Source organism: Cinclus cinclus, chromosome 1 (assembly GCF_963662255.1).
Source record: "Cinclus cinclus chromosome 1, bCinCin1.1, whole genome shotgun sequence".
Classification (NCBI taxonomy): Eukaryota; Metazoa; Chordata; class Aves; order Passeriformes; family Cinclidae; genus Cinclus; species Cinclus cinclus.
This window is the reverse complement of record NC_085046.1, coordinates 138,404,098-138,431,498: the sequence shown is the minus strand read 5'-3', so window position 1 is coordinate 138,431,498 and position 27,401 is coordinate 138,404,098. Positions and strand designations below refer to the sequence as shown.

The 27,401-nt window shown below is 40.2% G+C and overlaps 1 protein-coding gene across 1 annotated transcript in view; it reads left to right on the top strand.

Moving 5' to 3' along the window:
- The first annotated feature begins 604 nt into the window (after nucleotides 1–604).
- The window catches only part of SAMD12 (sterile alpha motif domain containing 12), an 81,345-nt gene continuing 54,548 nt past the window's right edge, over nucleotides 605–27,401 (top strand). Inside the window, exons 1-2 of the mRNA XM_062514915.1 lie at nucleotides 605–621; nucleotides 15,425–15,623. Coding sequence (XP_062370899.1) covers nucleotides 605–621; nucleotides 15,425–15,623 — 216 coding nt within the window. The remainder of the gene's footprint in view (nucleotides 622–15,424; nucleotides 15,624–27,401) is intronic.

The following is a 27,401-nucleotide window of genomic DNA, read 5'->3' as shown; positions in this document are numbered from 1 at the left end:
CTGGGATGCAACAGGCAGGGAGTGGAAAGGTCCCTGGGGCACAAGGGAGGCATGGACTCTGCAGCACGGGAGTTCCTGACCAGAGCCAACATCCGCTCCACCAGGGCTATTGTTCTGTGGAAGCTGCCCATTTGTCAGCTTCAGCCATGAAGTCAGAGTCTTTGTTTTGTTTTTCCTTTCAGAAATACTCTGTGTGGCTAAGGTGAAAATATTTTGTAGCTTATATTTTGGAAAATCTTTGAAAAATTTGTTTATTTTATCTAAAAAAATCCTGAAATCTTCCTCAAATCTAATTATTTTAAAGCTGTCTTAGCATGGTGTGCTGGGGTTTAGTTATGGCTACAAATGTCCATCTGTTTACTTAAGGAAATTAACCAACCTTTTTTACTGGGATAGCTAAGAGTAAAATATGAAGTGGGAATTTGGAAATACTACAGTTCTTTGCCAGTTATATATAATACATACTTTAGTGTCCCAAGAGAGTTTATGTGGACTGGGAGGTCCTTTGGGCTGTATAGTACCAGTGCGTCCAGACAGATGAAAGGATTGGTGTGTGTGTGTATGAGGAAAGTGAGTTTGCACTCCTTAATATGAGCCCATTGAGATGGCAGCACTGCCAAGGTAAGTCTATTTTTAGACTCAACAGTTTTGACAATGTTCCTTTAAGTGTTTTTTCTCCTAGTAGGAATGAAAGAACTAGGTCAGAGCCAGTAGAAAAAGGCTTTTGATCTCTGCAACAGTGTTCTCAATTTTTTTTTTTTCAGTTTGCTCTTGTGCAGCAGAGGTAAATGGGGAAAAGAGAGAAATGGTGATTTCTTCCTCCCTCCCAACCCCCAGTGTCTATTGCACAGGAAAGTGAGAGACTGACAGCACCCAAGCAGATGATGTCTACATGCAGGTGATCCCACACAGTTCTGTTGGGTCTCCTGCAGCTATGATCTGTGGTGTTTTTGAGATTCCTTTGCAAAGAAAAGTGCTATTTATGTCATTGAGTTCTTTCATGGTAAGTGTTCAGTGAAGTTTCTTGCTGTGTATAGGCTTTGGAAAGTGCCACATAGATTTGCTGCAGATCTCCTCCTGGAAATTTATGTAAACTTCCAGTCTCCTCTGGCTCTTCTGTAGTGGGCTTCTGCTATTGAGACCCTGGATCTTCCGACAAGATAGTATTTTTTACTAAGAAGTGGGGCCTTGGTGACATAAATGACAATGACTGACTTTACCACTTGGTAATGCTTAAGGAGACTAAGACTCAAAGGAGGTTGGGGCATTCTGTGGAGTGGCATCCTGGCTAACTGCTGCAGGACTGAAGTTATTTGCAGCTTGTAATCAACTTTTATCAGAGCAATCCTGTGAGTTTCAGCGATGTGATGTACCTTGGTTCAATGCCTTCAGTGCCTAGCAACTCCATGTTATTGAATGCTGCCATGTGTTTCTTCAGAGACTTGAGATATGGTGAGCTCATAGATGTGCTATGCTAACTCTGCCAAGAATGTCAGAGCAAGTTCAGGATCACCCAGAGGACAGCTTTGAAGCAGCTTTCAGTATAGGTATGTATCATGCTATTCCAGGGTGTGCCCAAAAGTACAGCTCTTCTGACAGGTATTCAGTTATTCAACTTCATCTTATTTCTATACCCACTTTGAGCTCAGACTGGATATGTCTCCATATCTAAGTTTCCAGGGAATGTGATCCAGTGGATGGTGTTTCAGCCTGCTTACTTGCCTATGGAGCAAAGAAGTAACAAGCCCTGTGATTCAAAAATAGCACATTTCCATCATGTTTTTGGTTTCTTCAGTAAATCTAACCACTTTTTAGCTTGAGGGATTCAGACATGTGGCTTGGAAATAACCAGTTGGAAGCAGGACTGAGAGGCACATCTCATTTCAACTCTCCAGTCAGTCACATTGGGTCATAGCAGGGGAGATGGATAAGACCAATGCTGGGGGTGTATTGGACAGTGAGGCATAAGATTTGAATGTCAGTCTTTAGTCTTGTGTTCTGTGTGTTACTTTCTGGCCAAGTATTGCAAAAATACATCAGCAATTACGGGATTCCAGACTGGAACATATATCTCATCCTATTCACATTCATGTGGCAGCCTTCTTGATGGGCTGTAACATCTACCCCCTCATTTCTTGCTCAACAGCAGCTCAACCTCCTGCCTGCCTCCATGTTGTGCATAGGGCCTGCTGGTTGTGTGTGCTTCTCTGCTTTGAACCACTGCTTAGAGCTTTCCAGTCTATGTGGCTGCATTTGAAAGGGAGACTGTGAGCTGAAGTTCAGAAGGTGCACTCCGTTGTGGTAATTTGAGACCCCAAAATGAAGCTGCATCAATGAAGAATTGCCCTGCAAAGGAGTATCTTTGGGTGTATTCAGCTTGAGTGGAGGGTGGATATTACAGAAGCTGTGTGATCATTTTACCCTCCCTGCTTTTACAAATAAACATATATTAGGCAGGGATTAAGGTACCAAGTACAGGCTTGGTGTGACACTGTGTTTCCTTTAGATGAAATTTGGCTGTAGGATAAGAGTGTTTCTGGAAACTCAGAAGTACTTTGATGTCAACCAGTTCAGATACAGTTCCTTGAGTGTTTGACCTTACCCTTTAAAATACTTGGAAGACTTAGAATCTCAAGGAGGACACTGATTATTTTAAATTTACTGGTTCAGTACAATTGAATCCCATCATAAGGTTAAAACTTAAAAGGTGGTGTAATATATGGGCAAAGGGAAGGAGTGGTGCTTTGAAAGTTTGTGTGTTTTTTCCATCAAGAAGGGAATGCAAGTGAGTAAATGACAAGAGTTAGACTTTGGATGCATTTCCTAACATACAACTGGAAAGTATTGACAAAACCTGTAGTGGCATTGTAACAGCTCATGTTTACTGCTTAAATGAAAACTATAAAATAGAATGGTTCTCGAGGGGTTTTAGAGGGATGTTTTTGTCCTTCTGTTATGTCCAAGCATAGCAGGCAACATCCAAGGAGGTTATGTAGCATTGTTCCTCTTGTTTACATCTGAACATGTGAGGTCAGGGCAAGCTGCTTAGAGCCAGTCTCTAGTGATTCCCAGTATTGCTGTGTTGTAATAAAGGCTGTGGCAGGAGAACAATTGGAAGGCTCAGAGCAAGGCCCTGTAGCTGGATGGTGTCAGAGTTGCAGGCTGGTGCTGGTTGTTGATCTGATAAACATGGAGAGGTTTCTGTCCAAAACATTTTCTGTGCAGGCTTGCTGGTGGGTGCAGAACTAGGTGTCTGTGGAGCACTGTAGGTTCTTGTTTTGCCCATTGGTCTCTGGAAGTAATACAGCTAGTTTGTAGAGGTAGTAGAGATGTTAAAGGGCTACTTTTCAGCTCACTGAGTATTTAGTCTTCGGGCCTGTTAGGATACTGTGCCTGGTTTTGGAGCCAATTTTCTCTGTTGTCCTGGCTGAGATAGCTTTACCCTCTTGTGCCCTGTTTTGTCTCTTGAATGTCTCTCCTTTTGTCCAGACTGTGTGATCTCTAATGCAATGTCCCTTTCTGTGAACAGGAGATAGAGTTTAAAACTAAGCAATCCTGTTGTGGGTTATTTCTCATGAAAGCTGTTACCTTTGAATGGATACAGGTATTTACCCTTGCAGATTAACAATTGAACAGCTCAGCCCTCAATTATCTGCTCAAAACATGCAGAGAATGTAGAGGGAGTAGTTCTGGAAGGTGTCAAAGGCAAAGGTGGAGAAAAGGGCTAAAAATGGAGTAATTTTGAGATCTTCTGAAACTGGTTGGTGCTGGTCAAAATAGCAAATAAGATTTCAAGAATTATGAATCAGAACAAGGCAAGGGAGGTCTTTGTTTCTGTATCATTGCATATTGCTCTTGCATTGTGAATCCTCTCTGCAGCTTTTGCTTGCCACACCCTAAAAGAGGGAAAGGACTGGATAGAAAACAGAAAAGAACAGTCAGCTTGTCAGAGACATGGTGTGTTCTCCGAAGGCAGGTTACAGATATTATCATTCTTTAGCTTGGAAGAAAGATAAGCAGGTTACAAAGATTCTTATTCTTTAGCTTGGAAAAGAGGTGACCAGGGAGAGAATCCTTAGGCATGAATTAGTGTAGAGATGATGGGAAAAGGAACTAGGTCACAAGGCAGAACAATGAAGATGTAGGGTTTTATGCTTTAAATTAAAAAAGGAAATAGTTTTTCATATAGCACAAGAGTTCCCCAGGTGCACTTTTAACCTTGGGGGTCATTCCTAATGTGCCAAGGCTGGATCGATTTATGTGCACCCTGCTCTCACACTGTTTCCTTGAGCAGTGGCATAAAGGCCTGGACTTCTAGTCTGACCCAGCTTGATGACTTTTATGACAAAGTCCAGCTCATCTGCTGTGTGTCCAGAGCAATTCCACTCACCGCAAGAATTTGATTTGCATCAAGTAGCTGAGGGGGAAATTTGGTCAGGACAACCGAGAAACAGAAAGGAGATGGGGAATTAGGCACTGAGCTATAAAAATACTAACAGGCAGGGTCATGATGCATAAGATATGCAGCTTTCTTTTTCCTAGTATATAAAAACTGATACTGCTCTGTAAGAGGAGCGGTGTGCTATGGGGATTTGGTGAAGGAGGGGACCCGTATTAGGCTGCAGCTGTAGAAATGCCATCCTGGAAAATACTGATTCCCCTCAGCAGGTAGGGTTGGAAACACCTGTACTAACCTCTATAAATGAGGTGAAGTATGGTGTGAGAGAGATGTTCAGGGAAACCTGAAGCAGATTAGATCTACAGATGTCAGTCTTAGTGACTTCTGCCTTGAGTAGGTTTTATGTTCCCTCACCTTAGTGTAGGGTCCTCCTTCTCTCTCCAGAAGTGTCCTGTTGCAAAAGGACTGCAGAAAGTGCGGCAGTTGCTGTGGATAGCTGCATGTTCTCTGTGCAGCATGAGCTAAACTTGGCATTGAAGAGCAGCTTCATTACTTGAAACAATAAGAATTCACCCTAGTTTGTGCTTCTCCTGGGTGAAGGAAGGAGGTGTGCTAGGTTCTGAACTTGGGCTGAAGTGAACACTGCATTCCATTACAGGATCTAATATGCTTGCTGGGAATATGTGATTGACAAAAAAAAAAAAAAAAAAAAAAGGGTGTGAGGAAGACAATGTGGATTTTAGCTGGTCTTTAGTGCAGCTCTGTACATTTCTATATAATATGCTAGCTCCTATTCTTCAGCTGAATATTCAGGTTATTATTTCCTTCCATTCCTCCACTCATTTGCTCTCGTCTGCCCTGTCCTTATGGCTTTTTTTTTTAATATATATTTTCTTTCCCCAGAGGGGATTTTGGTTGAGTTGATTTGCTTCTTTGCAAATAACCTAGTAAAAGCAAGAAAGAGACTTTTAATAATACTGTTTCATAAACATAAAGAGAATTGTAATGTGCATCAGTAGAAGCTTTCTCTCAGATTGTCCTCTGTGTGCTCTTGGCTGATGATTTGTTGCTACACAGATCATCTGGGGTACTAGAGTGAGTAGGTTACAGTGGTATGAACAAGCAGTAGGAGGTGAAGAATTTTACTGGGGGAAGGAAAATAAGGCATTTCCAGACTCTTCAGTTAAGTGTACAAGGGAAGGAGTAGCCTTGACCAATGATAAAGGAGGTAGCTTTTAGGCAGCTGAGAGAAAGCCAGGACTGAAAACAAGTCATCTGCCAGATTTCAAACTAGTTATGCTAGTGAGAATGGATAAATATATTTTCCTGTGCATTTTGATGACTGTGCATCGTTCATGGGACAAGAAATAAAGCCCAGATCCTCAGCTGAATCACAGCCATTTCTGTGCCACATGTTCAACAGACACCAGCTTTCATAAGTAGGGCAAAAGCAGAGATCTGTCATGCATGTGTGGGACAGAGCACCTCAGATGCCATAGTAAAGACTTAACCTATTTGTGCCTGAGCTCTTGGTGTGCTGGATAGGCACGTTAGTGTTTAAAAAAGGTCTTTGATGTAATCTTGGCTGTTTATAGAATTGAATAACAGTACTGTTAGGACTTGAGAAGAGGCATTTTCAGAAATATAACTTGTGGTGAAGCATGACTATCCAACTTCCTAATCAGTGACTGCAAGACAAGTTTCTTCCAAGATCAGTGGAATTAATGAAGACTCATTGCATACCCAGGTGTGTTATTACTCTTTTTTATTTCTCCATTTTCTGTGTGAAATCCTTAGGGCAACAGTGGTACCTAGTTTGGAGTTTCCCTAAGTTGGTTGGTGACTGACCAAAAATTGTACAAAATTATTACAAACAAAAGTTGTAATATATGGTGAATACTTCTCCTTGTGAGAGAGAATGCCTCTCTATCTACCAGTCTATCTACCAATTTTGGTTTTTTCTACTCATAATTCTTATCTCTCGTAGCACCCTCTTTGCGTGCCACTTTGTGTGACTCACAATCTTGAAATCCAGAGTTCCTCACTATTCAAGAGAATCACTGTAGATGCTTGCACAAGCGTTCTTATTGACTTACTAGTTTGCAAAACAAATGACCAACAATTTTGTACTTTAATCCATTGCTTAAATTGTTTTCTGGTGTGCAGGTGATACATGTTACTTACTGACATTTATTACTTTATTCACTAAGATCCCTTTTGCTCTAAGTTAATTGCATAGCTCAGTTGTCAGTATTCTGCAGTTCATCTATACCTGTACAGGATTTCTGGTAACCTGGCCTTATTTATTCACTGAATAGGTTCATTTTTCAGTGAACCTCTGCTGCTAGTGTGAATTATAGAGCTGCTTGTACCAAGTGAACTTTTAATAAAATGGAATGAGAAAATGCTTCAGAAATAATTTGGCTGTCCAATCAATGTATCTGCTTTTTATAATGAGATCTTGTTATAAAGGCTGAAGTTGCATTTCTAAGACACCAAGGTCTGTCTAGCACAGTGGTGACATGCAGTCTGTCGCCTGAAGGGCAGGTGTAAAAGAAACTGTTTACAGCATTTGCTAAAGTCTGTGAGATAAGAGCTGGTAAGTGTATATTGCCATACATAAAAGAAATAGATTCCAGCAGGAAAACTGTAAAAAATGCATAAGGAAATTTTTTAGCTGAAGATACTTAATGACATACATATCCTGGTGGGATGAGGGTTTTAGAAGGCAAACTCAACAAGAAGATAATTTCTTATTCTGGGTTCAGTGTTTCTGTTGTGTAAAGAACTAAGGCATCTCTTCTCTCTACACTTAAGATTTATCAACCAAATTATGAGTTTAGTTTGATTCCAGATATGAAAGTGTGACGTTAGTCCTGATTTCTTGATATATTTTTGTTGCTGTACAAGACTTTATACTATCTTACTGCTAAAGTTTGTTAGAGGGATATATGTGTACTAGGTTGTCTCAGAAAACATACTTTTTCTGTGTTCTTTTTTGGCTTTAGTTTTGGGTATCTTTTCATTGTTTCTGGAGAGAACAAATGGCTTATAGTAGTAATTGGCTTGATACTATGGGATGACTACCCCATTGTCTAGCTAGAGGCGTTTAGGGATAGTTGTCTCAGGAATGCCATTACCTTAAATTTTCTTGCTAATAATAATAATTCTAAAGACGTGAAAAAGGCAAAAGCCCCACAAGTCACAGTTACAAATTAAAATGGATGCTCCTCCTCTGAACACTTTATCCCCTTCTGCCTCTATTGACTTTCTGCACTTGTGTCCCCTTTGCTCTGCCCTTCCTGTCCTCTTGACCTGGTTCAATGTCCACTTCCCTGCTGCTGAGCTGTCACTTATCTTGCCCTTCAAGACACTGCCCAATTGTTTGGCATGTCCCACTGCTTTAATAAAGACTTGATTGTCAAATTCATGTCTTGTAAGGAGCTGGGTTTTTGTTGAACTGATTAATGATTAGTAGTCATTATAACAAGAGGCTAGAAAGACAAACAACTCACTGGAGGGACCTGCAGATGCAGATGTGTGTCCGTCTGCCACGTCTTGCTGCGTGTGTCTGCCTGAGCTTTGTACTCAAAGCTACAGGTAGAGCTTCAGCTCATCTGTAGCAGCAGTTTACAGTGTGCTCACAGCTCAATACTGGCCTGCCTTTAGCCACAGTGTGGAATTGCTCAGTGCTGCTTTTTGATGCTGACCAACAGAAGCAGATAGCTAGACACCAATGTTACTTCAGTTACATACTTTGGAATTTCAGCCTTATAGGTTTGTGATAAATTCATGTGATTTGTACTGAAGTAGGAAAGTCCTGGCTGATTTGCTGGGCTTTTTTGCTCTATGTGAGTGCTTCTTATTCAGTGGTCATTAGATAGACAGATTTGAGGAACAGAGTGGGCAAAATTTTGAATTTGCTTGCTCAGCAGGTTGCCAGCAGTATTTACTAGGTTGCAACATAAGCAGCAGATTGTATTCAGGTGAAACTTTGACTGCATTTTCAGCTGGTTCCAAGTATTGTTTTGGGAGAATTGTGCAAATTTACGTTAGATGGAGAGAGGATGATATGGAGAAGTAGTTCTGGTAGGCAAAAGCCAGACAGTTTCTCAAAACTAGAAGCTGACTGATGAGGCAGATGGACCATCCATAGGAATTACGGAAACTCATTTCTGTGGAAGGAATTTCTGCCAAAGAAAAAAGTTAAAACGGTCCTAGAATTTATAGTACCAATTAAAGTTGTATTTATTTGCAGTTTTTAATCTTGTTTTTTATTATTGTAGAGTGGTAATAATTGCTCAGGTCAGATATCTTCAAAATAATCCCAAGTTTTCTAGGGATATGCGGAGCTACTAATGAAGTACAAGCCTCTTGACACACAAAAAGCGCTTTGCAGTGCAGATCTGTCTTGCTCATTTGGTCAGTGTAAGGAGGCATCTGAATCTGAAAAAGACTTCAGTGTTTTCAGTGTGAATGTCTCCTCTCTGATCAACTCAGGTAATGCAGATTGTGAGTAGAGGCAAGCAAAAAGCCTCAGGGATTCTCTCTGGCTGCTCTGGATTGAAATGCAGCATCTGGAAGTGTATAGAATTCTCATTGAAAATACTGACTGCAAAATCTGATGTGCTTGGATGTTTGATTTGCTTTTGACAAAGAAATGGGCAGAGATGGAAGGAACAAGTCCAGTGAGAGCTGCTATCCAAAGGTCTTTTTCCCTGGAAATACTTGATAAATCTTTTTGACTACTGAAATGAATGAAAAGATATTTGGACCCTTTTTGTAAAGGCCCTGCTATGTCCAACCTGAATTTGTTAATGTTCAGACTTTATGGATGAACTTTTCTCTGTCCTTTTCAACAGTGGCATTTTATGGTGGGAGTAGCAGGTGGATTGTATGGACTTATCTCTTAGCATTGTGCATCTAAGTCTTTGGAATGAATACATAAAATGGAGATTGCAAGGTTGCCAGTATTTGACACATGAAAGTTTTATAAGGATTGTTAGAAGTTGGGTGGGTATCTCCTGTGCCTGCTTTTTGTCTCTAAATAGCAAAAGCTAGCATATGACTATGATGCACACAGAACAGGGCACATGAGTAAGAAGATGCTATTTTTACTCGATCACTTTTTAGAATAGAACAATTGTTATTGCATGTAACTCAAATACTTGCCAAATACACTTTAATGTAGCCTTAATTGATCTGCCTAAAGTTTTAAGCAGCCAGCAGTATTCCCACTGAAACATGTAGTTATGAAATGTTTGACACAGTAGGCAGTGACTGCACAGAGGTAGCAATTGATCATAGATTTATCTGCTAAGCCTTGAGCCTACAGATGGAGAGGCAAAGACTTTCCATCTGCCCATGCAAAACTTTGGATATATCAAGGCTGTGTTTTGAAGAGTGCCTTCAGGCTTTTTTCCAGACCGTATTCACAGAGTACCCTCTAGGAAAAGACAATACTTGCCCCAGCTGCCAGTAACTTAGGATGGCTCTTGGTGACTTCTGTGTACCATCAGGCATGCTCAGACAAGCTGTCTCTTGGCTTCTTGCCATCTGGGAGGAAGGAATGCATGGGAGGAAGGTAGCCAGGGAGGCAGAGCATTCTTGTTGCCCTGTGAGCTCTTCACCTCTTCTTTGAAACTGCATGTGCACCCTGAAAGATCTGTGGACATGGAACTGGCTCACATGTATGGGCCAGCTTCTGCAGGACCACAAATTATCTTGCTCTTTATACATGGAAAGGACTCGAGTTTGTGTTTCACCATATATAAAAAGTAAACAGTATATTGCATCCTAGTTTTTTTAGGACATATATGGAGTAGTTTTTCCATTTTGGATGCTTGGCTTACTATTTTTCTCACAGAGCTTTTCACTCTCATAGCTTGGCAGAGTTTTTCAGAGTTTTCTCAGCATTCTTTTTAGGTTCTGGAAAAGTGGGTATTTTTCATTAGATTCAGTTCTACCGTTAGGTTAGGAGTACAAGATCACTTAAGTACCTTTGTTTTAAATAATAGTTTGTTTCATAAATGTAATCTGTGGATCTGTGTTATTGTGTCAGCCAGCACCATTCATTATGTGCTTGTTGCTGTACAGTCAGAGCTCTACAGAACATCCACCCTCCTTCCTCAAAAGGAAACAAGTTCCCCCCACAGAAAGCTTTCAATACAGGTTGAACAACAATTGTTGGGGGAGCGTGAAAAGAGATTAATCAACTGAGGTGGGGTTTTCAGCAGGGAGAGGAGAATATAAGTGATCTGAATCTTGGTGAAAGGTTGTATTACTGAGATGTGGATGATACATGAATATTGAGATTGTATAGAATTGTATGTATTGGAAGAGGTTCTGTTTCAAAATGTAACGATCCTGCAGATAGTGGTATTAGGCTGGTACTGTTAGCTGATTTGGGGGGTGTTTGTCTTGATGATCTGTTAAAATTTCGGAGTGATGAGGTGTCTTGGTTTGAAAGACAGGTATTTGCTAAAGAAAGGCAGAAACCTCCCTCTGAAATGAAGAGTGTGATCCCTCCTCCCTACAAATTAAAATAATTTTGGAATTAAGGGAGCTCTCAGGCAAAGGTACAGGGATAGGAATAACAGTTCTTTACTAATATATGTACTGTGAGCTGATTTGGAGGGTGTTTGTCTTGATGAACTGTTAAAATTTGGGACTGATGAGGTGGATACAGTTTGGTAGAATGAAGAGGTGCTGAGGCGGTAGGAATATTGTCAAAGGAACAGTGTAGGAAAATGGTCTGAGTGCTGAGGGCAGGATGAGCTAGTGTAAACCAGTACCAGGATAAGGAGGAGGGATGGCCTGAACAATATTTTAGCCAGAAACTACTTTGTCTGGAGAAAAAAATTTTTTTTTTCTTCCCTCCAGATGAATGCCATTAAGTCCTAAAATAAATTTAAGAATGTGTCAGCTAAGAGTGTCAGAGCGCTTGGGCTGTGGTGAAGTTAGTGATTTGTGATTATTTGCTAAGAGCTGTTTAGACTCAGTTCTAAGGGATGTTAGCCTGAGGTGCTGTCAGCCCACCAAGCCCCATTAGGTTTGATAGTTGATCCTGGGTTTAGAGCTGACCTTATCTAGCTAAAATTATATAAGATGTAGATTTAAGAAGATAATAAATTATTGACCAAACATTGATCTCTTTCACTGCCTTTAACAAATCATGAAAGGGAACCATTGTGATTTGTATTGACATTTAAAAGGAGGCAAGAGCTCCACCACTGTCTTCCACAAAGGTGTATCTATGTATTCTGTGTGGTAACTGGAAATAACAGACCCATGCAAGGAAATATTCCTTGTTCCTATTCTCTGTGTAGCTGAGGGGAAGAGGTAGCACTAGAAGAAATTAATAGAGCTGGCTACCTAAAGATGTGTCATGACAAAGAAAGATAAGGTTTGCCAAGTGACTAAGATACTTATTCTCTTTAGGAGATTAATACCCCTAGAAAATAAAATACTGCTCTCTCCCCACTTCTCCCCCCCTTCCCCTTTTAATATTAGCAACTATGGAAAAGTCCCCTAAGACAGCTTGTGTTTCTTTTAACCACTCACCAGTTTTCAATTAAAAGGCAGTGGGCATCTGTGTAATTGCTAGCAACCTCTTGCATTTTTTTCTCTTTTGTATCCTGAAGGAGCCCACTAAAAGGCATTGCTGAAAAAGCACTAGCATTTATTACTGTTGAATGCATGATGGGCTAAGAGTCAAGCAGCATCTTGCCAAGTGACTTATTTTATTTTTAAGCCATCCAAGTGCTTAGAGATATATAAAACCATTGAAGTTGGAAAAGAACTTTAAAATCAAATCTTACCCTTATGCCAGCACTGACAAGTCCACCACTAAACCATATCCTCAAGTGCCATGTCTACGTTTTTTAAAATACTTACAGGGATGATGACTCCTCTACTTCCCTAGACAGCCTTTTGCAAGGCTTGACAACGCTTTCCATGAATATTTTTTTCCTAATATGCAATCTAAACTTCCCCTAGCACGACTTGAGGACTTTTCTTCTGATCCTGTCCTTAGTTACCTGGGAGAAGAGCCTAAGCCCCACCTAGCTCCAGCCTCCTTTCAGGGAGCTGTACAAGGGACAGGGAGGGACAAGGTCTCCCCTGGGCCTCCTTTTCTCCAGGCTAAACACCTCCAGCTCCCTCAGCTGCTCCTCATCAGACTTGTGCTCCAGACCCTTCCCCAGCTCTGTTGTCCTTCTCTGGACACACTTCAGCCCCTCAGTGTCCTTCTTGTAGTGAGAGCCCAGAACAGGACACAGCACTTGAGGTGCAGCCTCACCAGTGCTGAGTACAGGGGCACAATCCCTGCCCTGGTCCTGCTGGCCAAGCTATTTCTGATCCAGGCCAGGATTCCATTGACCTTCTTGGCTGCCTGGGCACAGCTGGCTCATGTTCAGTCACTGTCAACCAGCACCCCCAGGTCCTTTTCCAAGGGCAGCTTTCCAGCCACTGTTCCCCAGCCTGTAGGACTGCATGGGGTTGTTGTGACCCAAGTGCAGGACCCAGGATCTGGCCTTGCTGGACCTTACACCACTGGCCTTGGGCCATCACTCCAGACTGTCCAGATTCCTCTGTAGAGCCCTCCCACCTTCCAGCAGATCAACACTCCCAACCAGCTTGGTGTCATCTTCAAACTTTCTGAGGGTACCTTTGATCCCTTCATCCAGACTTGATACATGTTGATAGAACTTGATACATATTGAATAGAACTGGCCCTGGGGAACACCACCTCTGACCAGTCAACAGCTTAATACAACTCCATTCACCACCACTCTCTGGGCCTAGCTGCTCAGCCAGGTTTTTACCCAGTAAGCAGTACACCATTCCAAGCCATGAAGGGCCATTTCTCCAGGAAAAGGATGTGGAAGACAGTATCAAAGGTTTTAGTAAAGTCCAGGTAGACAATATCCACAGCCTTTCCCTCATCCATCAAGTGTGTCATGTGGTTATACATAGAAGGAGATAAGGTTCATCATTGTGCTGCCATGTTATTTAAACCTGTATCATTTGCTCCCTCTAATGCATGCTAAATTAGTGCCATAACCCAAAAGGGTCTCCTTGTTCATCCCATGCCACCCTTCTCCCTAATCTCTATTGTTTGGGGGCACTGGGAAGGGAGGAGTTGCAATTCACAGGTAACTTGCTGCTGGTGGTGTCCTTCCAGGCAGTTTTAAGTCTCGCTGTGCTATGTAATATCTCTTTTGTGAGCACTGGAACGGGGCTGACAGCCGAAAACTGCCTGTTTGTGAATGTTGCTGTAGTGTATTAGGGTTTCAAAGGTGTCTGTAGGAGTCTTCCTATGCAGCTAGGCAAGATCCTTGCAGAAGACAGTGGGAGGGATTTCTATGGATTGTATTCAATACCAAATGGCTTTTCATTGCTGATCAGCCCTTGCTGGAGCAGGGTGTGCTGGGAGTACTTTTACAGGTTGGTTAAGGTACATTTACATTTTTTGTACAGGGGGGAATTAATTAGGTTACTAACAGAACAGTTTTTATTCTCATTGTGCTGTGAAAATAGTCAGTCTTGGTGGGTCACATCTATCTTTCTGTGGTATGGAGGATAGGCAAAGAAGTGGTTAGTAGCTATTTCCTTTGATTTGGTAAATATGATCTAGAGGAGCTAGAAAATAGTAGGTGGATATAATCTAGGAGAGAGAGAATTTTTTTGGTGTCTTGAGGCACTGATGTAAATAAATATAAACCACAGAATCAAATTTCTTTTTAAGTTCCCATAGGAGGTGTTCCTGTCCCTTGCTTGCAGATGTAGGTATTGTATTGGTTGCAGAGATCACTTATATTTTATAAATATTTGGATGTTTTTAAAGATCCCGTGTGAAAATGGTCAACATTTTGGTCTCTGCTTTAATTCTGTATCAAGGAATTGCGGTAACTTAGGCTCAAAGTTTTCAATTAAGACTCTGGGATTTAAGCTGAATAGATTTTCAAAATGGGCTATGGTTAAAGAACCCTTTACTTTCCCTGGGAGCTTGAGCCTGTTTCCCATGAGAGGCTTTCAAGGGCGGATCTGTAGCTGGTTAAAAACTGGTAGTTCTGATTCCTTCCCCAGCTCCCCAGCCTTTGCCTCTAACCCAAGCAAGAGTAAAAGGGAAGCTTTGATTTTGGCTGTACATTGTAGTTCAGGTTTCTATTGAGATCTGTCAAACATTGCACCACAGTATCTGAGCAAAATTCTTTTGTACACAGGGGAAGTTGGGACCATTAATTACAAGTAGCGCTAAAAGTAGCCCAGTTATGCAGGAACATAAATGTAAAAGTCAGTCATATAAAGGGGAAGTTGCCTCAGGATCCACATTTTCAAAACTTCTACTATCTGTGAGTGCTGAAACTGTGAACATTTGGGTAGAAAACAAGCTACTGCCAGTTCTAAATGGGCATTTCTGTTGTATGGTTTACATTTGTTTTATTTTTTTTGTCAGGATGCTTTCCTTATTCTGCTGTCATTAGTCCTTACCTCATTATATACTCCTAGGGCGTACATCTCTCTTGCTTGTTAGGATGGTGTAGGTGGTAACTTGCAGTGGTACAAAGGACTGAAGGAGAGATAATCAGCTGGATAAGTCATTACTCTGTGCAGAGACTGACTTGCTGATTTTTTTTTTTTGTGCATGGCTTACTTATCCCACTTTCTTTAAGACCTAGAGTGCTGTAGGAATTGAAAATGAAATAGAAAACCTTCAACTTGTTTGCCTAGAAAGGAAAAAGAAGGTATGGTTGGATGATGAACATTTAATAAAAGCTTCAAGGTGAAAGTCTTGGATGCTCCAGTGAATCCAGCAGAGCACAGTTCCATAAGGTAGCCTGCACTAAATAAATTTATACAATGCTGCATTCTGCTCATTTTCTTCTCAAATATCTCACCTTGAATCCACATCAAGGTACAGATGGTTCATTTGCTTTGGTCTGACATAGTTCTGGTTACCACATGGCACTTCTCAGTAATTCATGCTAAGCGTTTGAGCCATTGGGTTCTTTCCTAAAGTAGTCTTTCTCATATTTTTTTTCCAGCTATCCATTGCAATCTGAATCCAAATGGTATTGATCACCCTGTCCCCACAGAAGATATTAATCTGCATCTTGAAGGTGAAGGAGTTGATTCACCCGTGGTTAAGAACACTGGTGCTCCAAAAGGGCCTGAGTCAAAAGACACACCCAAGAGACAAGTGGAGCCAGAAATATCTAAGGTAGGTGGAATTGCCTTCTTATTTATTTTAGTGAGTCTTTAAGAATTCAGGCTTCTTGAAGTCCTGGCTTCTGCTTAAAAAGCATTTATCATCCTGTTGAAGACATATAAAGGTGTATAAATAACAGTTGGAGGAAGTGGATATTACAGAAGCAGGTACTGCTGTGGAGCTGTAGCATACACACATCTTGGATATTGCACTATTCTATTTTTTCTCTAAATGAAGATAATTAAAATAATGGGATCTCTCTTTTTCAGGCACTGTGGAGACTTTTTTCCAAATGACTTGAGTAACAAACAGAATGGGCACAGATAGGTTTTTCTTGAATTTTTTTTTTTTTTGCTTATTTATTTTTTCTTGGGGCAGGTAAAGTAAAAGAAAAGTTATATGGATATATGATTATGTGGATTTTCATATGGTGATTGATTTTAATAATCTGCTAACTCATTTTAAGTAAAATACCAGCCCAGTTCTTCCATGTCCAATATGACAGCGAGCAAACAGTTGAGAGATGAGTTCCTGAGAACAATGTTCTGTTCTTACTCATAAGCTTCTCCTTCTTGTATGAATGCAGCAGACATGACTACCAAGTGATAGTGAATGTGTGTACTCCAGATATATTGGTATAGGACAGTAATTTGTCTTATTACATGCATTTTTAACTGGAGTCACAGAATATTCTGAGTTGAAAGGGACCCCACAAGGATCATCAAATCCAACTCCTAAGTGAATGGCCCATATGGGGATTGAATCCACAAGCTTGGCATTACTAGCACCGGGCTCTAAACAAGGAAGCTGGTCTCAGGGTCAAAGGAAAGAAGAGAATGTTATAAAATAATTGGGAAACATTCTTTAAAAGCTTTTCATTTTTTTTTTTTATTCTTAAAGGCCTAAAACCAGGAGTTTGGGAGTAATTTCTGCAGAGTGGAAAATTGAGTTGTTACTGAATCTGACACTTCAAGAGTTATTAGAGCAAATAAAATGAGTGGGTTTTTTTACAGGTTCAAAAAAGCAATTGAAATTATTTCAATGACTGAACAAATAGGAGTAATTCCTACTGCCAACAGTACAATAAGCCTAAAAAATAATACACATAGGGTTATGATGTATTTCATTTTTAGAATAAAATAATAAATGTTTTAGCAGTTGCCTTGACAATAAAGGCTTGGTATGAACTCTCCATTTTAATTTTTATCTAAAATATCTAGTTTAGAATTAATACAATTTAACTCATTTCATTCTGACTTAATGCATCAAACTAGAACCTCCATTACAGGCTTGGAACAATTAAAAAACCCCTGCTACTTGCAATCTGTTTGGTGGCCAATTATCAAGCACCTTGCTGATTTGTCATGAACTCTTGGAGAACAGGTTTGTGGTTACTGCTTTGAAATATCCATTTGGTAGCAAGACCACCAAATTTTGGATGGGTTTTGAGACAAAGCTCAGCTAATAAGGTACTTGCCCAGCTTTTCACAAAGGCAAGATAACCCTGTTCATGTTTCAACATCAGCACATGAAAATCTGCCCCATATTGAAAGCTGAGGAGGTGTGTTAAATCTGGAGATTTTACAAGCTTGGCAGTAAAGAAGCTAATTGGTGCAGTAGGGCTCTCAATTGAGAATGGTCTCATGTGCAGTTGACATGGAATTCAGTCATATCAAACATATCTTTGCTTGCAAAGGACTCATCTTTATGAAAAATGAGAGTGAAATACATCAATGATTTAATATAAGGGAGCCTGTTTTCACTGTCTGAGCTGTGGTTGTTGGACTGATAGATATAAAACAAGCTGTTCTTGCTGGAGATAGCTGGGGAAGAGGGGAAGTGTGGTGTTCTCAAAGTACTGAAATCAGCTATTGGTTTCCCACATCTGATTGCAGTAGCTTTATTTAGAAAACTGTGCATGCTTCACATTTAAAAACAAATGATCAAACTGAATTTTTGCTTAATGGAATAAGCTTAGCATAATAGCATCACGCAAATGGAATAGGCTATTTTTCTAAATTTATTGCTGCCTTGTTAGTAACTTTGTCTTTTATGTGTGTATTAATTTAATTATGTTTTTCATCTGGATTCCTATGTTATAGCTTGAGGCGGCCTGTCTTTTTTGGCTTGCTCTACCTTAAACTTAAATACTGTTTTGCTTTGTCCTGTAAAATGTGAATGTGGAGTTGGACTTCAGCTTGTGTAGCTTTAAGAGTTAAATTAAGCTGCCATTAAGAAACTTCATCCATGCAATCATATATGTAGAGTGGAAAAATGAGAAGGAATTCAGGATAGTTTTGTAAATTAAACATTGTGAGCAGAGCCATTTGTTTTATGTTTCCATTGCATGGTTGATTTTTAAAAGGATTCCTTTGCAGTCCTGTGTATTCAAATAATATCAACACATATCTCATATTCACAGTAGTGAGACCTGTGTTGCACAAAGCAGTGCAATGTACTGAATAGAATTTAACATGCCTCCTAGGCTCTTGTTCCTGCTTTCAGCTTTCTAATTTGTCATCAAGACCACTTCCAGCACTTTAAACGTCTGGTTTTGCTGTCCAAAGAAACAAACAAAATCTCCTTTCTAATGAACTGTGTCCTTTCTTTCCTGTCCTCAGCTATGGGATTAAAGAACAGTAGTAACTTGTAGGTTACAGACAAATTTAAAGTTCCTTTTTATGCAGCTACTGTAATGTAAATATGGGAGTACAAGTGTTTGTTTCTATATTTGGGAGGCAGACAATGGAACGTGTAGCTCCAGTGAAGGATCACTCATATAAAAGTTCGTGATGAATATGGAATCTAGTATTTATAGGCTGACTGAGGTAGAATTTTAATTGAAAATGGAACTGTGATGTTAGTCTCCTTCAGCTGGTTCCCTAAGGAACTACCCTGTTAGAAATATGAGCAAGACCAAAACCATAAAGATTATTCATGGCTAAACTGATGTCCGTAATCTAGTCAGACTCTGATAATGTACAGGATAGTATACAAATTAAGGAAAATATATGAAGTGTAAAAATGCTTCATTTTTTATTTATGTATATCAATATACACATTTTCTTCATCAATAACTGATTTTTCAGCATTCCTGGTATATCAAAACAATTCAGGCAGTTGAATGGTCACTTTCAAAGAGCAGTAAAAGTTACTGGAGAAAGCAAGGATGTTTCTTTATATACACATTTCAAAAATATATATATATATATTTAACACCACCATATTTAACACACCATATTTAACCACTGTTATGTATGTTTTCTGGAATTTTTATCTTTTTTCATTGAAATGCTACTCCTGGCTCTTAAGTCTGATCTGTGTTATAAACAATCTAACAGAGGTTTTGCTATACTTCTGGAATCCTGTACTTCTCTGAGTACAGGCTTTAATAGAAGGCAGCTTTTCCAAGGAGATTCAGAAAGTGGTCTCTTACAGCAGTATTGACTTTTATCAAGTCCTCCCACAGGATGCACTCACAAAGCCTTGTTGATGGTGAGAGTGAGACCCAAATCTGAGCTGTCGCTCATTAGGAGTTTATTTATTCAGGGAGTTCTTTCCTACTTAAGGTGTACATATCTGGTGACACATTTTGTCTCATTATGTGGTAGCAACAAAAGCAAATAATAAAAGCTTTTTAACGGCAGCTACTGCTGTTAGGCTTTTTATGTTGTGTTAGCAATTGCAGGTTTTTTTATCTGACTTGAGAGAAATTAACAGTCCTTTAAAATGTTCATGAAAACTATAAAAAGAAGTTTCTGGTAAAAGAAGTGAAAAACTTTTATCTTATCTTCTGTTGGTAAGTGCTGTGTAGACACCAGTAGACTATGTTTTGTTGCAGTGTAGCTCATTAGTTTTTTGGTTGCTTTTTGCTTTCTTAAAAAAACCCTTTTTTAAAAATGATATTGAACAACACTGAAGGACTGACTGAACTGAGTACCAAGAGGACAAGAATTCATCTCAGCTTACTGGGCTCAGTTCAGAAATGACTGGGGTAGAAACAGCTCCTCTAGCCCTGGGGGGATCTGCTCTGATGAGAAAGTATTTGTGATACTTTCTGTATCTGAAGGGAGGGGTGGGGGTTGTCAAGCGTGTGGTGAAAAGTCCAAGCACAGAAGAGTAAGGCCTTTGAGTAATAAAAGTGTTCTAGAATTCATAGAAATATTAAAATTTTGTGAGTTATTTAAATTTTAAAAATGTCCTGGTACTGTTCTCTAACAAGAGACTAGGAAGAGTAATGTTCTAGAAGAATTCTCCAGGTTTTAATCAGTGGCTTCTGCTTCACAGTGTTTATCCTTTTTGGTCAAGCTTATCAAATGGGTTGGATGACAAAGGCAGTATTAGACCAGTCTGGATGAGGCTCTAAGCAATCTGATCCCATGGCAGGGGGTTGGAACTAGATGATAGTTATGGTACTTTTCAACCCAAACCATTTTATGGTCCCTTCCAACCCATACCCCCCAAACCCCCCCCCCTTTTTTTTTTTTTTTTTTTTTTTAATCTTCATTTGCAGTTGAAAAACCCCAATGCCCACTGAACTGGGGCTATGACGTTTTACCATTTTTTGTTGTCTTCCTATTATCTTCTTGTGAGACTTCAAGGTGGTCACAGGATAAGGGAAAAATAACCCAGATTGAACTGATTAAAATTAAGAAACATTTTCTTGTTCAGGAAAACCCCAGCTGGGTTGCTTAGCTCCTCCAGATATTGTTTTAAGATTGTGTGTCAGGGTATCTGAATTGCAGATCTCTGTGTGCTTCTGAGTGAGGTGCTGGCCCTGGATGTGGAAATGATACTTGACTGATAGATTGCTTTTCTAAGCTTACTTTTGTGGAGTAGTAGTTAGCAGATTACCAATGTCCACATCAGATCACCACAGTGAAAGTCAAGAGATATGGTGTGAATGTGATTTTTTCCATCTCCCAATTCTGACTGTGATAGTGACAAAACACCACTTATTGCATTGGGTCTTCTTTTTGACTAACAAAAATGGACACAGAATCTCAGTATAGAATGTCTGAAAATGTTTGGTAAATGTTACTATCACATAGCTGAAATAATTGTACTTCAGGACAATGTGTCTTTCTAGTGTCTTACTAGTAATACACAATAGTGTGCCTGCTTCTATCTTCATGTTTAATGCATTTTTCATATGTTGCATAGTTATAAGCATCCATGTAAATCTGTGGCTGAAATGCTTGATGTGTATGTATCCCTTCCTATCTCAGCCTGTCATTTACAATTGTGACCTCTAGCTGAAGTCTGAAGTTTCAGGAACCATGCAGTGAACAAACCTCTTATCCTGAGCTGTGAAACAGCAGTGCTGGGTTACTGTGCATTTCAAGCCACTGAGAGTGATGGTTTGTTTATCATTCTGGGATTTCATGGGAGTGAATGAAGTGCTGAAGTAACCCTGTAGTGCAAAATACAGCTGCTTAGTTCAGAATCCACACTCTCACAACCAAGGAAAACAAGAAACATCTCTCGGGATCCTGTAAACCAGCTTACCACAGGAGGACAAATGTCTGATTCAAAATCCAATTATATTCTTGTTGTAGCATTTTTTTTTTGCCATTGCTGTATCATCCATTCTTGCTATAAATAGTTTAATATGAATGCCCACGTTTTTACAGCAAAGTTTCTCCATTCAACATAAAAGATCTGGCTTTTCCCATTCAGTCTGTTCACAATAACTGCATGCTTAGGAATTCTGAAAAATCGGCATCCATTTGGAAGTGGGAGATCTTGACAACTTAATTTGTTGTGCTCTGTCCAGGACAGTGAGGGAAAGGAAGGGCTGGTGGAAAGGACCATTCATGTCCTTCTCCTTTACTCCTCATCTCAAAGTGGGATTATTTTCCTATTTGTTTTCTCTTCACAGGAAGTCAAAATAATGAACTCAGACTACTTCCTAGCTGTTTAGGTGGTATAAGTTGGAACAGGTGAAGTTTATTCACAAAAACACTTTTGATTCACCTTCCAAACAAAAGGCCTTTATGAAGTTCACCTGCACAAGAATGCTTTGTTTATGACTTCATCAGGTGATACTAGGAAGAGGGTTTTGCTAGGCTTTTTACAGCTGGATTTTTTAACAGTTGGACTGTGACTTTCAGAAAAAAAGTGAGCATGAAAACATTTTTGGTAGTTGCATGCACGCAAGTGCTTGCATGTGGAGGACATCAAGGTGTTGGCCCCTGGGAAGTAGTGCAGTCTGTGACCCTGAGCTGTGCTCAGGGCTGCACAAATGCACAGTGGCTTCTGCTGCAGAGAGATGGCCCTTGTATAGGGCTGCCTTGAGCAGATGGTTACAAAGAGGCAGCTGAGAGAGCATAAGGAGGGAAGTGTAGTCTGATCTGGCTCCTGTTGTCCTGTGAAAACTATCAATATGAAATTTGTGTTCTTTCCCATTACACTAATGTGAAAAGGAGCAGCAATTGCAGTACATATTAGCAAACAAAAGCAGTAAAAAGCTGTGGTATGTCTCTAGAAATAAGTGGGATGTCTTAATACTATACAAACATGTAGACACAGACACTTTATTTAAAACAACTTCACTTTGGGAGAAGAGAAATGTAGATAAAAAGATGGAGTAGCTTTTAGAGGAAAAAGCAATTCCATACAGCAGGTGGATGCATAGTGTACTTACAGTGCCAGTTCTGCTGCTTGCCTCATTGTGAAGCTGTTTCACAAAACCATCCAAACCCTCTTCTTCTACTTTGAAGCTACTTTAAAGGCTTCAAAAATAAAGCAGTATTTTAATGACACAGCTGCCTTGTTGGGGATGGAAAAATATAGAATTCCCTGGTCAAGAAAATAATAGCATTATGATTAGACAGATTACAAAATGTACTATGGAAACAATCTATTCTTTAAAATGGAAAATGCTGAGACCACAGGTCTGCAAGTGGTATATTTCACCTGAGTTATAACTCATAAAGATAATATAATAAAATTATTTTAATTACCTGCCTCTTATATTTTCTGGCAGTTGCTATAGTCACTATGGAATCATAGTACAGTTTGTTTTGGAAGTGACCATAAAGATGATCTTGTGCCAGCCACCCTGGCATGGGCAGGGACACCTTTCACGAGACCAGATTGCTCAGAGCTCCATCCAGCCTGGCCTTGAACACTTCTGGGGATGGGGCATCCACAGCTTCTCTGGGCAACCTGTTCCAGTGCCTCACCACCCTTACAGTAAAATTTTTTCTAATATCTATTGTCTTTCAGTTTGAAGTCATTCTCCCTTGTCCTGTCACTACATGTCCTTGTCAAAAGTCTCCTGCATCTTCCTTGTAGACTCCTTTCAGGTACTGAAAGGCTGCAATCAGGTGACCCATAACCTTCTCCAGGCTGAATAATCCCAATTCTTCCAGCCTTTCCTCACAGGAGAGGTGCTCCATCCTGCTAGTCATCTTGGTGACCTCCTCTGGACTCACTTCAGCAGGTCCATGTCCTTCTGTGCTGGGGACCCCAGAGCTGGATGCAGTACTGCAGGTGGGGCCTCACCAGAGCAGAGTAGAGGGGCAGAATCACCTCCACCTTTCTCTACAAGTGGGAGGTTTTTTCCTTTTCATTAAAGAAAAATGTGGAGAACTGGGAATGAGAAGTGTGATAGCCACGAAAGGAGAGTGGAACTGTAGTAGCCTTGATAATGTGTGAAAGAAGCTTTTTGGGTTATCAGCGCTAAGAAGGGGAGGAATTTCATTAGAAGAGCCTGGAAAAGGGTGGCCTGGGGCAGAGTGAGGTCTGTCTTTGCTTGAGTTTCTGTGGGTAGAGAGTTCAGTTTGCTGATGAGAGTAACTTAAATTGCATGTCTGTGTAAGCCAGGTATGTAAACTCTTTTAACATTTGGCAGAATCTAGGCAGCCTGCCCAGAGAAACACAGAGGGATCGGCCTTGGTCTGAAGTGAGCACCACTCACCTGAAGGTGTCTACATTTTGGGGATTGTTTTGATACTTGAGTTTAGGTGTTTGGATCTTAAACTCAGTTATTTCCTCTACCTTAATGGCTTGATATAGAAATGGTTATCCATGTCTGATGGAGGTGAAACCTTGCATTAGGAGACTGTTTCAGAAGCTGCATTTACCTCAAAACTCATTCTTGGAGCAAGTAGAATAGAATAACTAATAATAACTAATAAACAACTAATATAATAATTCACATGGTTATGTTCAAAATTATGTTCTGGCAAGCAAATACTGTGTAATCTGAAGAAAAAAAAGAGTCTTACTTTCTGGCTTAAAAGCAAATTATTGGAGTATGTGTCATTTTTTTCCCTCTTCGTTTGATTTGTCCTGGACTTTTAGAAGCCTGTTGCTCCTCTCTAGAAGTGAAGCTGTTGCTATCTGGCTCAGTTTACCCAAATATAGAAGAATAGTTAAAACTATTGTTTCAGTAGAAATCTGAGATATGGAATAAATGTGCTAATAAAATTTTGGTTCCTGCATGTGTGTGTATGTTTAATTGATTGTTCAGGTCAGGCTGTCTGAGAGTAACAAATGCAGCAGCACATTTGCTGCTGTTCCTGTTCTTCTCCATGGGACAGATTCTCAAGCTGTTTTCCATGGTGGGTAGTGATAGAAGTTTGCACTGGTGCTTTGTCTTTGTCATGCCTGTGGTTTTGATTGGAAGTATTTGGTGGATGAAGACTGAAGTAAACTGGTGTTTTGCTCTGAGGGGCCTCTAGGCACTGCAGAAATGCCAACAATAATGACCTCTGATGTCAGGGAGGATTTTCAGTATTATCTTGTGTCATACTTTGCAAATGCAAGTTCTTTTTAGCTATTTCTGAATGTGGACTTCAGTCAGAAGTGTTTTGTTTTTTGCCTAATTCTAGACTAGAATTCTAGTCAACTGCAAATTGCTATGTTGGTGATGTACCACTGCAGGGAGCAGGGAAACAACTAAAATGTTAAAGCATGCATTTTCTATTATGCTGTGTATCATCTGTGGGGCAAGCAGAAGATAAGATGAATGTTGTGTTTAATGAGAGACAGTTCTTCCCTTTTCCTTCTTAGTTTATTTGACCAGCTCATTTGTAAGTAGACTGGGGTTTCCTTGACTGTAATACCATTAAGTGAAACTTTGATATAGTGATTCAGCTGGGGATGGCTTTAAGTGGCTGTGTCCGACTTATAGTTCTTCTGTGCTTCTGGTAATGTTGATGGTGTGCTTTTATATTGTCATTAGCCGCTCTTGGAATTAGTAATTAGTTCAAAAATGAGAATGATGTCCAAGTATGACAAACTCTTAAACTGAAAGAAGCATTGCAAGTGTGCAATGAGAGGGCAGATGGAGTGAGGAAGCAGTACAATAGAATGTTTCTTTGAATTTGGGAGGTGCTAATGTGCAGCTGAGGCCTTTGGCACTTGTGGTGAGGAAACTTTTCTATCTGACCATCCAGGAGCCACTCTTGGAGTCACACTAGCATGACCTGAGCTGCAACCGAGGCCCCTTCACAGCCACACTCCCCACACTGAGATGGTCAGATGAGGGTTCTTTACTGCCTCAACCCTGGCTTTTCCACAGCAGAGTCTCAGACATCCGGATACTTAAAATAATTTCTTCATGGTGCAGTAACAAAATAACGACTCGAGCTGCTGCCTCTTAGGAAGGAGCCTGAACAAAGGAAACCCTGGGCTTTTGTATCCTTATGGTCTAAACCATGGAAAGTGTGGGCTCTTCCTGCTGAGTCACTGTCCTCTGTCTCTGAGTCACCTGGCTGGGGCCACAGGTCCCTGGCCCTTTGCTTTGTTCTCAAAGTTCTCAGCCCCTTGCCTCAGGCTCCTGCTACCCAGAGCTCAGCCTGCAGCTCTCAGTGCAGCTGCTCACTGTGCTACCTGTTCTGAATGTATTCCTGAACACTTGGAAAAGACAAATGCTATTTTGGTGATAGTGGCATGAAACATCAGAAGTAAATTCCCTTTTAGAGATTAGGGCATATGTATCCAATTCTATCAACAAATCAAGAGTTTAAGAAGAGAAAAGAGATTGCCTTTTAGGTTTTTAACTTACTTTAGCTTTTGAACTGTCTCTTGTTCTGTTTGTGCGAACTTGTGATGCTTTCCTATTCTCTGAATATTCCAGCTGCTGTCTTCAAGTCTGCCATCCCTTTCAGACCCTGACTGACACATAGCCATCTCTTGCCCACCAGTTCAATCTCCACTTTACCTGCCTAGCTGATTTTGTCACCCCTAAAGTCTAGATGAAGAGAATCTTTTTCCTCCCTAGATGAGGAGTGTCTTTTCTCACCTACACCCCTGCGGAGAGCATAGAGTTCACTTGAGTCAGGGTTAACTGCAACAGTTAAGACTAATGTAATATTCAATCTTGTTTTGCAAACTGTTGCCTGAAGTGGGAGATGCTGATCTTCATCCTGTGGTGCAGTGCTACTAAACTACACCACCTATGCCTGATTTAGAATTAATAACCAGCAGAATGTGCTTAGGGCTTTCCACCAGTCTGACTGTGAGTATGCAGTGGGAGAAGCTCAACATGGGTTTCAAGAGGCAGCCACGCCCATCTCATGTTCCTCAGCAGCTCACAGATGTGACCCTTCCTGCAGCCTCAAGAGCTGCAGTAAAGCAGTGAGGGTGTGCAGCCCTGGCTTCTGGAGAGAGGGGCAGCTCTTTGGGTTACAGGAAGCTGTTATATTGGCCATTTTTGCTAATGTAGACCTTGCATTTTCTGCTCTCAAAGCTGCTAGCAGTCACTAAATGGTCTGGAGCATCAATTCTTCTGTCTCCCTTACCTCCTAGTTCCTTACCCAGAGGTCATAGTTATTACTGGTAGGGGCTGTTGCCAGAAGATTTGGTAGAATGAGCTGGTAGAATGAATATTTCTAATTCTACCTATGTCTAGGAATTAGCATTGTGATGATGCATCAAGCTCCACTTCTGGGGTTAAATGTGTCTTTAACATGCGTATCTAAAAATAGAAAACCTTCAGCACTGAACAAGATAGAGTTACTGTATATCTTCAGGCCTTTTTTCTATCTTTAACAAAGAAAATCTCATAAGTGGGTATTACGTTCTACCAATTTTCCTTTTTCCTCTAATGTCTGTAAGTGCATCCATCAACTACCGATGACTTTGCTGACCTAGACACCCTATACTTTTTTTGCCTTTTTTCCCCCATGCTTTATACAAAAGCATGACAATAGAGTCTGTACCTAATGGTTTTAGAACTGTTATTAATCCATCTTTCATTCAAGGCAGATTGCTTTCAATCTTAGAAGTATGCTTTAGATTGTGAAACATGTTGTGAATGTATTTTCATTATTAAAGAGTAGATGTGACTGAACTTCAGCACAACTATGCTGAAAATAGTCTTCTATCTAAATAAAGCTTATGATAGATTTGAAGATGTATTTTTAAATAATCAATATTCTTATTGAGTAAATAGAAAAAAATTTTCTGGAGGTAAAGGCTATCACAAAAGTATGCTCTCCTTCAGATATTACTGTCTCAAACTTACTTCTCTTTTAGTAAGTTGGAATTTTTGCATTTATTTTTAGGTTTTTCCTGATGAGCAAATAGCTTAATTGGCAACATTTCAGCATTAGGTGGTAATATGTGAAGTTAATGAGGAAAACTGAGATTGTTATTCACTGTACTAAACTTTCCTAAAGCCTTTATTGTTGACTGTAGAAGAAGAATCTGAAGTGCTTGTTAAGGTTCATGCTTATTTAACTGTCACCATGGATTTCTTTTTCTGTAGGGAAGGCCACTTCGTGGCTTGTAAACTGTAGTTAATGGTCCATAGTGACGGTTAGCAGATTATTTTGA